This window comes from Procambarus clarkii, chromosome 25, assembly GCF_040958095.1.
Source record: "Procambarus clarkii isolate CNS0578487 chromosome 25, FALCON_Pclarkii_2.0, whole genome shotgun sequence".
NCBI classification, from domain to species: Eukaryota; Metazoa; Arthropoda; class Malacostraca; order Decapoda; family Cambaridae; genus Procambarus; species Procambarus clarkii.
In genome coordinates this window covers 29838120-29853629 of record NC_091174.1, presented here as the reverse complement: position 1 = coordinate 29853629, position 15510 = coordinate 29838120, and the positions used below count along the sequence as shown (strand labels likewise).

Here is a 15510-nt window from a genome sequence, read left to right as displayed (position 1 = left end):
GAATACTAGCATTATCCTCACTTTAATAATTAATAACCAAAATCCTCAGATTAGGCAAAATTGTAATTAATTTTGTCAATAAAGATGTTAATAATAATAATTAAGGAGAGTTTTGAGAAGTGTAGATAGAGCGAATGTTAACAGGGGGAGCGGACTGATTCTAGCACGACCGTGGGAGCAGACTGACCCCAGCACGAACCGCGGGAGCAGACTGACCCCAGCACGATCGTGGGAGCGGACTGACCCCAGCATGATCGTGGGAGCGGACTGACCCCAGCACGAACGCGGGAACAGATTGACCCCAGCACGAACGCGGGAGCAGACTGACCCCAGCACGATCGTGGGAGCGGACTGACCCCAGCACGATCGTGGGAGCGGACTGACCCCAGCACGAACGCGGGAGCAGACTGACCCCAGCACGATCGTGGGAGCGGACTGACCCCAGCACGATCCTGGGAGCGGACTCACCCCAGCACGACCATGGGAGCAGACTGACCCCAGCACAATTGTGGGAGCAGACTGACCCCAGCACGAACGCAGGAGCAGACTGACCCCAGCACGATCGTGGGAGCGTACTGACCCCAGCACGACCGCGGGAGCGGACTGACCCCAGCACGAACGTGGGAGCAGACTGACCCCAGCACGATCGTGGGAGCAGACTGATCCCAGCACGAACGCGGGAGCAGACTGACCCCAGCACGAACGCGGGAGCAGACTGACCCCAGCACGATCGTGGGAGCGGACTGACCCCAGCACGATCGTGGGAGCGGACTGACCCCAGCACGACCATGGGAGCGGACTAACCCCAGGACGATTGTGGGAACAGACTGACCCCCAGCATGACCATGGGAGCAGACTGACCCCAGCACGAACGTGGGAGCAGACTGACCCCAGCACGATCGTGGGAGCAGACTGACCCCAGCACGAACGCGGGAGCAGACTGACCCCAGCACGAACGCGGGAGCAGACTGACCCCAGCACGATCGTGGGAGCGGACTGACCCCAGCACGATCGTGGGAGCGGACTGACCCCAGCACGACCATGGGAGCGGACTAACCCCAGCACGATTGTGGGAACAGACTGACCCCCAGCATGACCATGGGAGCAGACTGACCCCAGCACGACCGCGGGAGCGGACTGACCCCAGCACGAACGTGGGAGCAGACTGACACCAGCACGATCGTGGGAGCAGACTGACCCCAGCATGAACGCGGGAGCAGACCTACCCGAGCACGAACCTGGGAGCGGACTGACCCTAGCACGATCCTGGGAGCGGACTGACCCCAGCACGATTGTGGGAGCAGACTGACCCCAGCACGATCGTGGGAGCGGACTGACCCCAGCACGAACGCAGGAGCAGACTGACCCCAGCACGAACGCAGGAGCAGACTGACCCCAGCACGATCGTGGGAGCGGACTGACCCCAGCACGATCGTGGGAGCGGACTGACCCCAGCACGATCGTGGGAGCGGACTGACCCCAGCACGACCATGGGAGCCGACTAACCCCAGCACGACTGTGGGAGCAGACTGACCCCAGCACGATTGTAGGAGCAGACTGACCCCAGCACGACCGCGGGAGCAGACTGACCCCAGCACGACCGCGGGAGCAGACTGACTCCAGCACGACCATGAGAGCAGACTGACCCCAGCACGACTGTGGGAGCGGACTGACCTCAGCACGAACGCAGGAGCAGACTGACCCCAGCACGAACGTGGGAGCAGACTGACCCCAGCACGATCGTGGGAGCAGACTGACCCCAGCACGAACGCGGGAGCAGACTGACCCCAGCACGAACGCGGGAGCAGACTGACCCCAGCACGATCGTGGGAGCGGACTGACCCCAGCACGATCGTGGGAGCGGACTGACCCCAGCACGACCATGGGAGCGGACTGACCCCAGCACGATTGTAGGAACAGACTGACCCCCAGCATGACCATGGGAGCAGACTGACCCCAGCACGACCGCGGGAGCGGACTGACCCCAGCACGAACGTGGGAGCAGACTGACCCCAGCACGATCGTGGGAGCAGACTGACCCCAGCATGAACGCGGGAGCAGACCTACCCGAGCACGAACCTGGGAGCGGACTGACCCTAGCACGATCCTGGGAGCGGACTGACCCCAGCACGATTGTGGGAGCAGACTGACCCCAGCACGATCGTGGGAGCGGACTGACCCCAGCACGAACGCAGGAGCAGACTGACCCCAGCACGAACGCAGGAGCAGACTGACCCCAGCACGATCGTGGGAGCGGACTGACCCCAGCACGATCGTGGGAGCGGACTGACCCCAGCACGATCGTGGGAGCGGACTGACCCCAGCACGACCATGGGAGCCGACTAACCCCAGCACGACTGTGGGAGCAGACTGACCCCAGCACGATTGTAGGAGCAGACTGACCCCAGCACGACCGCGGGAGCAGACTGACCCCAGCACGACCGCGGGAGCAGACTGACTCCAGCACGACCATGAGAGCAGACTGACCCCAGCACGACTGTGGGAGCGGACTGACCTCTGCACGAACGCAGGAGCAGACTGACCCCAGCACGATCGTGGGAGCGGATTGACCCCAGCACGATCGTGGGAGCGGGCTGACCCCAGCACGATCGTGGGAGCGGACTGACCCCAGCACGACCATGGGAGCAGACTGACCCCAGCACGACCATGAGAGCAGACTGACCCCAGCACGACTGCGGGAGCAGACTGAGTCCAGCACGACCATGAGAGCAGACTGACCCCAGCACGACTGTGGGAGCGGACTGACCTCAGCACGAACGCAGGAGCAGACTGACCCCAGCACTGATTGTGGGAGCGGACTGACCCCAGCACGAACGCGGGAGCAGACTGACCCCAGCACGAACGCGGGAGCAGACTGACCCCAGCACGAACGCGGGAGCAGACTGACCCCAGCACGATCGTGGGAGCAGACTGACCCCAGCACGAACGCGGGAGCAGACTGACCCCAGCACGAACGCGGGAGCAGACTGACCCCAGCACGATCGTGGGTGCGGACTGACCCCAGCACGATCGTGGGAGCGGACTGACCACAGCACGATCGTGGGAGCGGACTGACCCCAGCACGATCGTGGGAGCGGACTGACCCCAGCACGATCGTGGGAGCGGACTGACCCCAGCACGACCATGGGAGCGGACTGATCCCAGCACGATCGTGGGAGCGGACTGACCCCAGCATGACCATGGGAACAGACTGACCCCAGCACGATCGTGGGAGCGGACTGACCCCAGCACGACTGTGGGAACAGACTGACCCCAGCATGACCATGGGAGCGGACTGACCCCACCACGACTGTGGGAACAGACTGACCCCCAGCATGACCATGGGAGCGGACTGACCCCAGCACGACTGTGGGAACAGACTGACCCCCAGCACGACCATGGGAGCGGACTGACCCCAGCACGACCATGGGAGCGGACTGACCCCAGCACGACCACGGGAGCGGACTAACCCCAGCACGACCATGGGAGCGGACTGACCCCAGCACGACCATGGGAGCGGACTGACCCTAGCACGACCATGGGAGCGGACTGACCCCAGCACGACCATGGGAGCGGACTGACCCCAGCACGACCATGGGAGCGGACTGACCCCAGTACGACCACGGGAGTGGACTAACCCCATCACGACCGTGGGAGCGGACTGACCCCAGCATGACCATGGGAGCGGACTGACCCCAGCATGACCATGGGAGCGGACTGACCCCAGCACGACTGTGTGAACAGACTGACCCCAACATGACCATGGGAGCGGACTGACCCCAGTACGACTGTGGGAACAGACTGACCCCAGCATGACCATGGGAACGGACTGACCCCAGCACGACTGTGTGAACAGACTGACCCCAGCATGACCATGGGAACGGACTGACCCCAGCACGACTGTGGGAACAGACTGACCCCCAGCACGACCATGGGAGTGGACTGACCCCAGCACGACCATGGGAGCGGACTGACCCCCAGCTCATGACGTTAGACCAGTGTTTGCTGACAACACACTACATTATCATGTACATTAAATTATAATAAAAATTATAATTACATTACATGTACGTAATACATAATAATTTGGTTCAATAACAATGACCGAAAATTGATAACAATGAGAGTAAACAACGTTTTTGGGTAAATGCTATATACAAACAAATTAGGAGTGGAAAACGTTTATTAAAAGAAAATAGCAAGAAATTAAAAACACATATAGTGAAATTAAATTATGAAGGACATATAGTAATATTTTCAGATATATCAAATAATGAATAGGGAGAAGACTCGGCCACTGCAAAATGTCAAGAAACTGACAATGTCAAGGAAATGGATGTTATTTTAAATAAGTAATTTGTCTGTATTCATTGGAGACAAATTTGATATTATGCCAACTGCTGTATAAATCTTCACAAGTGGCAAAGAAGTAAAATTATACCCCAACAAACGCAAAGAGAAAAAACAATATTTAACAGAGTTTTTAACCAATGTAGAGATGAAGTTTGTGAGCCCATGTCTTGGATATTTAGCAAACTATAAGAGTAGAGCAGAGTTGCAGAATCGCAGAGGGATGCAAAGGTTGCGCTAATTTTTAAGAAAGAAGGTGGATCACTCTCGCCAAACAGGCGTCCAATTCACTTAAATTATTGTATGAAAATTTCTTGAAACCATAATCGTGAATGCCATTTGCTTAATTAAAGGAAAACGGATTAAAAGTGATTCACAAAAAGTTTTTGATAATGGCCGCTCGAGTATAAAAAATCTAGTCACATTATTGTCTCCTATATTTCAGGCAGTTGTCAATGGAAAGGATTGTGACATTCTGTACCTTGACTTTAACAAAACAATAATTATACTTGGAGTCATTAGAAAGTTAGAACCCCAAGGTATTAGGAAGATATCTTATATTACAACAGTGTCGTTATAAGTAAGCAGAGTTAACTTAAATAGAGTTAAATCCTAATGAGAAACATTATGAGTTGAGAACCCCTGAGCTCTGTCATGAAATCTCTATTGTTTCCCATATATATATAAACAATGAGACACAGGGTTGAGCAACAACCTTTATTTGCAAGTATGTACACAACTCAAAAGTGTGGTTGGAAATATCTTAAAAAGAAAACACAAAATCGCTAAATGGCGACGAAGATAAGAATTTAATAAATGAGTCTCACAGATGAAGCCTAATGAGGAAAATGTAGGGTTTAGCTGGACTATGTTGAAACTGTATATATGTGAGCGAATGTATATGAGAGTAATGGTTAGTAGGGATCTTCATCCGAGAATTCCTCACATAGACATATGAAATAAATCAAGATACTGGAATTTATTTCTAGAAACGTTAGCAATCAAACATTTAATGTTATTCTTTAGCTTCATTTGGCACTTATTAGACCCATTGACATTGTACAGGTAGGTTTTGGTAGCCGTACCATAAAATGGAGACCAGAGTTAATCCTGGAAATTAGATATCTCCCTGATGACAGAGTTTAGAAAGCTTAATTTGCATTCTCTAGAAGGATCCAGACATAAGGTCAGGAGAAAGCGCTAAGCAATAACGACTACACAGGAGAAAGGTGTAGAGAAATAGGGGCCGTAAATGAAGCAAATAAAGAGATAAAAGAGTTTAATAAAGGAGGATAAAACCAATAAATATATAAAGACAAAACAAAATACGAAAGAAATGATACAAAAATTCATAAGTTTAGATTCAAGAAAAAGCGGGTAAATACTCTTACTGCAGGGAAATTCTTCCAACATATAGTTTACTATAATCATAAATTTATTAAATGGATTGTATGAATAAATTACATGAGTGGACTGTATGAAATTAATTGTTGGATATTTCCACTTGCACCCAGTTTTGGGGGGTAGATTTAATACTGCTAAACGTACCTTATGAATTGAATATATTTGCTTAATTTCAATATTAAAACCTTATAAATAAGGAATGTTTATGGAGTTAGTGAACTAACTACAATATCATAACAAAGAAGTCATCAGCTTAGCTGTCTAGCAGGTAATGAGAAGTGCATCTGACAGCCTCCCAAAATAAGTTAATTCCTGTCTTAACGTGATAGCTTCCTGGACATGTAATTCACAAGTTGAGATGACCAGATCTCGCAGACTTACTTCCATGCTGTGAAGAACGTACAATGTAGTTTCTAAAGAATTATTATCATCTCTGTTAATCTCCATGGAAGGGATTAACAAATTTAAGGAATTGAACTCACTCAGGTTATTTAATGTTCCTACGTCCTAACGTAGGATCTCTAGCTATTATGGCCATAAAAAACTATTAGATTATCACTCATCCGAGAGGACGTGTTGTCCCCAATGTTGGATGAAGCAGGCAGCAGCATTTGGGATTCGTAACTGCACAGATGTTTTCAAATTAAAGCGATGCTAAGTGGCGAGCTTCCCGGGGTTGTGAATGTTGTGGTTCTAGAAGTGCAACTGTCTCGTGCGGCCGCTACCTTCCTTTCAACGCATAATCTCGACATATAGGTCACGGTATTCTACATCGTCCTATTGTCCAACAAGATGTTACTGACGTTATTTTACATCTTAATAATGCACTTCAAACATCGGCAGATGATTTTCTGCTGTTTATATTATTGAACCAGTGTCATTAGATAAAATACACATTTGCAAATATAATATACAGTTCGTGAGTTTTATTCAACCGGAATCAGCTGATCGTGGCTATGGAAAATTCCACCTAAATATGGAGGTATAATTTATTTTAACAAATTAAATCAATTTTCACTCTAAATTACCTATCAAATTAAGCAAAGATTAGACTGGGTTTAATTCGATTTGAATAAAAGTTTATTCTAATGGGAGCTGAACGGCTGATACAACAGCGGCCATGTATAGTAGGAAGGTTTTCGGGTTACTACGCTACTAGTTAGTAATATTAGTAAATTTAATTTCCTAGCACAATAAATTTATCTTATCGAACTAGAGGTTAGTTTGTGGGGTGTCGGAAATTTCTGACACTTACAAATTACTGTGACAATATAAATGGGAACGTTGGAGTGTTTCAGGAGTAGGTTAAACATGATGAACATGGATGTGTTTTGTGAATATAAAAAAGCAAATGCCTAGTGTGAACTAACAAACTTTATACAGCTTGGTTCATTGTTATATTGTAATGTTCATACATTACCAGCAGTCAAGATGCAATTCAACAGAGACCTAGTTAAAACGATTTATAAAATGACAAAGGCGCAGTCAAGCAGAGAGATGAGAGAGTTCAACTCACCTGAAGCATTTGAGGACGGAAACGCACGTGTTGATTTTCAGGAGTGGCTCTGTGGTTTCAGCCTGGAAGCCCACAGTACCTATGAAGGTGCGGCCCTGTGGACGATACATATGTTGTAATACAGTACTACTCCTGTGGTGTGGCTTTACTGTGGAGGAGATACATGCTCCAGTACAATACTAGTATTGTGAAGGAGTAGTAAAATACTAATCCTGTGATGTGCACTCCTATGGAGAAGATACACGCTCCTGTACAATACTATTATTGTGAGTAGTAGTACAATACGAATCCTGTAATGGTGCTCTCTCGTGGAGGAGATACATGCTCCAGTAAAATACAATTACTGTGAAGGGGTAGTACAATACTAATCCTGTGATGTGTTTTCCTGTGGAGGAGATACATGCTCCAGTACAATACTATTATTGTGAAGGAATAGTACAATACTAATCCTGTGATATGTGTGAGGGGATGAAATTACCAGCTAGTTTACCTAGATTATGTTAGAGTTTATGGTGCACTCTAGCGCTCTAAATAAGAAGTTCACAACAAGCCCTTGTAGGGAGTCTAAAGAAACTCCAAGCATAGGGCTGTTCACTAAGACAATGATGGAGTCTGTAACGTCGTTACAGACTCCATCATAGACTAGTTACAGACTAGAACGTCGTACTCGGCCTACTATGCAAGACCCGATTTGCCTAATAGGCCAAGTTTTCCTGAATTTATATATTTTTCAAATTTTTTCTTATGAAATTATAAATCTGTCCATTTCATTATGAATAAGTTAATTTTTTTTAAATTTGAGTTAAAGCTAAGATAGATATATGACTGAACCTAACCAACCCTACCTAACCTAACCTAACCTAACCTATTTTAACCTAACCTAACCTAACCAACCGTACCTAACCTAACCTAACCTAACCTATTTTAACCTAACCTAAACTAACATAACTAAGTCAATAAATTATGTTCCTAATATAATATAATAATAATAATTCCAATGAACTAATTGGAAACAATTTATTGAAAATAAAGAAAATTACTCGGCCTATTAGGCAAATCGATCCTTGCATAGTAGGCCGAGAAGTGCGTTCTGGCTACTAGGTACGACATATATATATATATATATATATATATATATATATATATATATATATATATATATATATATATATATATATATATATATATATATATATATATATATATATATATATATATATATATATATATATATATATATATATATATATATATATACATAAGTATATTTTGGTAGCAGTCTTTCCTGTAGACATATTTTATTAAATATGACCGAAAAAGTAAGATTAATAATTCTAACACGAATTTTCTCAATCTTTCGTACATTATGCTTCACTGTTGGAGGTAAATCAAAAATCACTTCTCCAAAATTCATTTTTATTTCTAGTCTGACGCGACACGGGCGCGTTTCGTAAAACTTATTACATTTTCAAAGACTTCACAAATACACAACTGATTAGAACTTGCATTTCCCTGATTTTATATCTACTTTTGAGTGAGGTGGGAAGGGTGATGTGGCATTACATTTGAGTGAGGTGGGAAGGATGATGTGGCATTAGAGGATATTAATAGGGTATTAAAAGTATCAACACAAGACAGAACACGAAACAATGGATATTGAATAGAAGTGTTTGTAGAAAGCCTATTGGTCCATATTTCTTGATGCTTCTATATTGGAGCGGAGTCTTGAGGTGGGTAGAATATAGTTGTGCAATAATTGGCTGTTGATTGCTGGTGTTGACTTCTTGATGTGTAGTGCCTCGCAAACGTCAAGCCGCCTGCTATCGCTGTATCTATCGATGATTTCTGTGTTGTTTACTAGGATTTCTCTGGCGATGGTTTGGTTATGGGAAGAGATTATATGTTCCTTAATGGAGCCCTGTTGTTTATGCATCGTTAAACGCCTAGAAAGAGATGTTGTTGTCTTGCCTATATACTGGGTTTTTTGGAGCTTACAGTCCCCAAGTGGGCATTTGAAGGCATAGACGACGTTAGTCTCTTTTAAAGCGTTCTGTTTCGTGTCTGGAGAGTTTCTCATGAGTAGGCTGGCCGTTTTTCTGGTTTTATAGTAAATCGTCAGTTGTATCCTCTGATTTTTGTCTGTAGGGATAACGTTTCTATTAACAATATCTTTCAGGACCCTTTCCTCTGTTTTATGAGCTGTGGAAAAGAAGTTCCTGTAAAATAGTCTAATAGGGGGTATAGGTGTTGTGTTAGTTGTCTCTTCAGAGGTTGCATGGCTTTTCACTTTCCTTCTTATGATGTCTTCGATGAAACCATTGGAGAAGCCGTTATTGACTAGAACCTGCCTTACCCTACAGAGTTCTTCGTCGACTTGCTTCCATTCTGAGCTGTGGCTGAGAGCACGGTCGACGTATGCGTTAACAACACTCCTCTTGTACCTGTCAGGGCAGTCGCTGTTGGCATTTAGGCACATTCCTATGTTTGTTTCCTTTGTGTAGACTGCAGTGTGGAAACCTCCGCCCTTTTCCATGACTGTTACATCTAGAAAAGGCAGCTTCCCATCCTTTTCCGTCTCGTAAGTGAAACGCAGCACGGAACTCTGCTCAAATGCCTCCTTCAGCTCCTGCAGATGTCTGACATCAGGTACCTGTGTAAAAATGTCGTCAACATACCTGCAGTATATGGCCGGTTTCAAGTTCATGTCGACTAAGACTTTTTGCTCGATGGTACCCATGTAGAAGTTTGCAAACAGGACACCTAGGGGAGAACCCATAGCGACCCCATCTACTTGCTTATACATATGCCCATCCGGGCTCAAGAAGGGTGCCTCTTTAGTACAAGCTTGGAGTAGTTTCCTCAGAATACTTTCTGGCATGTCAAGAGGAGTACAGGCTGGATCACGATACACTCTGTCGGCTATCATTCCGATTGTCTCGTCCACAGGTACGTTTGTAAACAGCGATTCTACGTCCAACGAGGCTCTTATCCCTGTGGCCCGTGCGCCCCGCAGTAAGTCCACAAATTCCTTTGGAGACTTCAGGCTGAAGGCGCAAGGAACATAAGGAGTCAGCAGGCCGTTGAGTCGCTTTGCCAAACTGTACGTGGGTGTGGGTATCTGGCTAATGATTGGCCGAAGTGGGTTTCCAGGCTTGTGCGTCTTGACATTTCCATACGCATATCCAGGTTTATATTCCCCAATGATCTTTGGCAGGTGGAGTCCGGATTTCTTGGCGTTCACAGTTTCGATCAGTTTGTTGACCTTTGCTTTTAATTCGGCTGTAGTGTCCTTCGTTACCCTTTGGAACTTAGTTTGGTCAGAGAGTATGATGTTCATTTTCGCCAGATATTCGTCTTTTTTAAGAATGACATATATTGGCGACTTGTCACCTCTCCTGACAACTATCTCCTTGTTCTCGCGAAGGCTTTTAGCTGCCGCTCTAAGCTCGGGGGACAGTATGGTGCTTCTGTAGTTGCCTCGATTCTTTCCTCCTTCTGCAATAAGTTCTGCTTGTAAGGTATCTTTGGTAGTGACCTTCTTTTGTGTCTCGAGGTCGAATATGTCGTCCAACAGAATTTCCAACTCCACTTTCCGGGCCATTTCACTCGGTCTGGACATAACATGACAGTTTATGCCCAGATTTAGGAGAGTGACTTGGTCCTCAGTGAGGTTAATTCCTGCAAGGTTCAGGAAGCCATCTCTTGGTCGTGGAATTGCCATAGGTCCTCCATATAATGTTGTTAGTTTCTTGATAATCCTTGTTTCAGTGCTGAGGTGATGTTGGTCTGTGAGGATATCGAGGTGTTGTTCAATGCGGGTACGGATACTATGGTCGATGTTGCTATTTCTCCACTCGTTTGTAGCATGAAGTAGTTGCGTTTTTTTGTCTTTGATTTCATTCTCTGCCTTGTATATCTGATCACGAATCAGATCCTGGCGATATTTTATCGTGAAGGCTTGATTCCTTGCTGCTGGGTCGTGCACTTTAACATTAGTATATTTTGGTAGCAGTCTTTCCTGTAGACATATTTTATTAAATATGACCGAAAAAGTAAGATTAATAATTCTAACACGAATTTTCTCAATCTTTCGTACATTATGCTTCACTGTTGGAGGTAAATCAAAAATCACTTCTCCAAAATTAATTTTTATTTCTAGTCTGACGCGACACGGGCGCGTTTCGTAAAACTTATTACATTTTCAAAGACTTCACAAATACACAACTGATTAGAACTTGCATTTCCCTGATTTTATATCTACTTTTGTGTGAGGTGGGAAGGGTGATGTGGCATTACATTTGAGTGAGGTGGGAAGGATGATGTGGCATTAGAGGATATTAATAGGGTATTAAAAGTATCAACACAAGACAGAACACGAAACAATGGATATTGAATAGAAGTGTTTGTAGAAAGCCTATTGGTCCATATTTCTTGATGCTTCTATATTGGAGCGGAGTCTTGAGGTGGGTAGAATATAGTTGTGCAATAATTGGCTGTTGATTGCTGGTGTTGACTTCTTGATGTGTAGTGCCTCGCAAACGTCAAGCCGCCTGCTATCGCTGTATCTATCGATGATTTCTGTGTTGTTTACTAGGATTTCTCTGGCGATGGTTTGGTTATGGGAAGAGATTATATGTTCCTTAATGGAGCCCTGTTGTTTATGCATCGTTAAACGCCTAGAAAGAGATGTTGTTGTCTTGCCTATATACTGGGTTTTTTGGAGCTTACAGTCCCCAAGTGGGCATTTGAAGGCATAGACGACGTTAGTCTCTTTTAAAGCGTTCTGTTTCGTGTCTGGAGAGTTTCTCATGAGTAGGCTGGCCGTTTTTCTGGTTTTATAGTAAATCGTCAGTTGTATCCTCTGATTTTTGTCTGTAGGGATAACGTTTCTATTAACAATATCTTTCAGGACCCTTTCCTCTGTTTTATGAGCTGTGGAAAAGAAGTTCCTGTAAAATAGTCTAATAGGGGGTATAGGTGTTGTGTTAGTTGTCTCTTCAGAGGTTGCATGGCTTTTCACTTTCCTTCTTATGATGTCTTCGATGAAACCATTGGAGAAGCCGTTATTGACTAGAACCTGCCTTACCCTACAGAGTTCTTCGTCGACTTGCTTCCATTCTGAGCTGTGGCTGAGAGCACGGTCGACGTATGCGTTAACAACACTCCTCTTGTACCTGTCAGGGCAGTCGCTGTTGGCATTTAGGCACATTCCTATGTTTGTTTCCTTTGTGTAGACTGCAGTGTGGAAACCTCCGCCCTTTTCCATGACTGTTACATCTAGAAAAGGCAGCTTCCCATCCTTTTCCGTCTCGTAAGTGAAACGCAGCACGGAACTCTGCTCAAATGCCTCCTTCAGCTCCTGCAGATGTCTGACATCAGGTACCTGTGTAAAAATGTCGTCAACATACCTGCAGTATATGGCCGGTTTCAAGTTCATGTCGACTAAGACTTTTTGCTCGATGGTACCCATGTAGAAGTTTGCAAACAGGACACCTAGGAAAGTTTTACGAAACGCGCCCGTGTCGCGTCAGACTAGAAATAAAAATTAATTTTGGAGAAGTGATTTTTGATTTACCTCCAACAGTGAAGCATAATGTACGAAAGATTGAGAAAATTCGTGTTAGAATTATTAATCTTACTTTTTCGGTCATATTTAATAAAATATGTCTACAGGAAAGACTGCTACCAAAATATACTAATGTTAAAGTGCACGACCCAGCAGCAAGGAATCAAGCCTTCACGATAAAATATCGCCAGGATCTGATTCGTGATCAGATATACAAGGCAGAGAATGAAATCAAAGACAAAAAAACGCAACTACTTCATGCTACAAACGAGTGGAGAAATAGCAACATCGACCATAGTATCCGTACCCGCATTGAACAACACCTCGATATCCTCACAGACCAACATCACCTCAGCACTGAAACAAGGATTATCAAGAAACTAACAACATTATATGGAGGACCTATGGCAATTCCACGACCAAGAGATGGCTTCCTGAACCTTGCAGGAATTAACCTCACTGAGGACCAAGTCACTCTCCTAAATCTGGGCATAAACTGTCATGTTATGTCCAGACCGAGTGAAATGGCCCGGAAAGTGGAGTTGGAAATTCTGTTGGACGACATATTCGACCTCGAGACACAAAAGAAGGTCACTACCAAAGATACCTTACAAGCAGAACTTATTGCAGAAGGAGGAAAGAATCGAGGCAACTACAGAAGCACCATACTGTCCCCCGAGCTTAGAGCGGCAGCTAAAAGCCTTCGCGAGAACAAGGAGATAGTTGTCAGGAGAGGTGACAAGTCGCCAATATATGTCATTCTTAAAAAAGACGAATATCTGGCGAAAATGAACATCATACTCTCTGACCAAACTAAGTTCCAAAGGGTAACGAAGGACACTACAGCCGAATTAAAAGCAAAGGTCAACAAACTGATCGAAACTGTGAACGCCAAGAAATCCGGACTCCACCTGCCAAAGATCATTGGGGAATATAAACCTGGATATGCGTATGGAAATGTCAAGACGCACAAGCCTGGAAACCCACTTCGGCCAATCATTAGCCAGATACCCACACCCACGTACAGTTTGGCAAAGCGACTCAACGGCCTGCTGACTCCTTATGTTCCTTGCGCCTTCAGCCTGAAGTCTCCAAAGGAATTTGTGGACTTACTGCGGGGCGCACGGGCCACAGGGATAAGAGCCTCGTTGGACGTAGAATCGCTGTTTACAAACGTACCTGTGGACGAGACAATCGGAATGATAGCCGACAGAGTGTATCGTGATCCAGCCTGTACTCCTCTTGACATGCCAGAAAGTATTCTGAGGAAACTACTCCAAGCTTGTACTAAAGAGGCACCCTTCTTGAGCCCGGATGGGCATATGTATAAGCAAGTAGATGGGGTCGCTATGGGTTCTCCCCTAGGTGTCCTGTTTGCAAACTTCTACATGGGTACCATCGAGCAAAAAGTCTTAGTCGACATGAACTTGAAACCGGCCATATACTGCAGGTATGTTGACGACATTTTTACACAGGTACCTGATGTCAGACATCTGCAGGAGCTGAAGGAGGCATTTGAGCAGAGTTCCGTGCTGCGTTTCACTTACGAGACGGAAAAGGATGGGAAGCTGCCTTTTCTAGATGTAACAGTCATGGAAAAGGGCGGAGGTTTCCACACTGCAGTCTACACAAAGGAAACAAACATAGGAATGTGCCTAAATGCCAACAGCGACTGCCCTGACAGGTACAAGAGGAGTGTTGTTAACGCATACGTCGACCGTGCTCTCAGCCACAGCTCAGAATGGAAGCAAGTCGACGAAGAACTCTGTAGGGTAAGGCAGGTTCTAGTCAATAACGGCTTCTCCAATGGTTTCATCGAAGACATCATAAGAAGGAAAGTGAAAAGCCATGCAACCTCTGAAGAGACAACTAACACAACACCTATACCCCCTATTAGACTATTTTACAGGAACTTCTTTTCCACAGCTCATAAAACAGAGGAAAGGGTCCTGAAAGATATTGTTAATAGAAACGTTATCCCTACAGACAAAAATCAGAGGATACAACTGACGATTTACTATAAAACCAGAAAAACGGCCAGCCTACTCATGAGAAACTCTCCAGACACGAAACAGAACGCTTTAAAAGAGACTAACGTCGTCTATGCCTTCAAATGCCCACTTGGGGACTGTAAGCTCCAAAAAAACCAGTATATAGGCAAGACAACAACATCTCTTTCTAGGCGTTTAACGATGCATAAACAACAGGGCTCCATTAAGGAACATATAATCTCTTCCCATAACCAAACCATCGCCAGAGAAATCCTAGTAAACAACACAGAAATCATCGATAGATACAGCGATAGCAGGCGGCTTGACGTTTGCGAGGCACTACACATCAAGAAGTCAACACCAGCAATCAACAGCCAATTATTGCACAACTATATTCTACCCACCTCAAGACTCCGCTCCAATATAGAAGCATCAAGAAATATGGACCAATAGGCTTTCTACAAACACTTCTATTCAATATCCATTGTTTCGTGTTCTGTCTTGTGTTGATACTTTTAATACCCTATTAATATCCTCTAATGCCACATCATCCTTCCCACCTCACTCAAATGTAATGCCACATCACCCTTCCCACCTCACTCAAAAGTAGATATAAAATCAGGGAAATGCAAGTTCTAATCAGTTGTGTATTTGTGAAGTCTTTGAAAATGTAATAAGTTTTA

General features: G+C 45.5%; 1 protein-coding gene across 1 annotated transcript in view; it reads right to left on the bottom strand.

Annotated features, from left to right (window-relative positions):
- The window catches only part of LOC138368497 (dynein beta chain, ciliary-like), a 118521-nt gene that overhangs the window by 83523 nt on the left and 19488 nt on the right, over positions 1 to 15510 (bottom strand). Inside the window, exon 2 of the mRNA XM_069331018.1 lies at positions 7271 to 7365. Within this exon, the coding sequence (XP_069187119.1) occupies positions 7271 to 7365 (95 nt within the window). The remainder of the gene's footprint in view (positions 1 to 7270; positions 7366 to 15510) is intronic.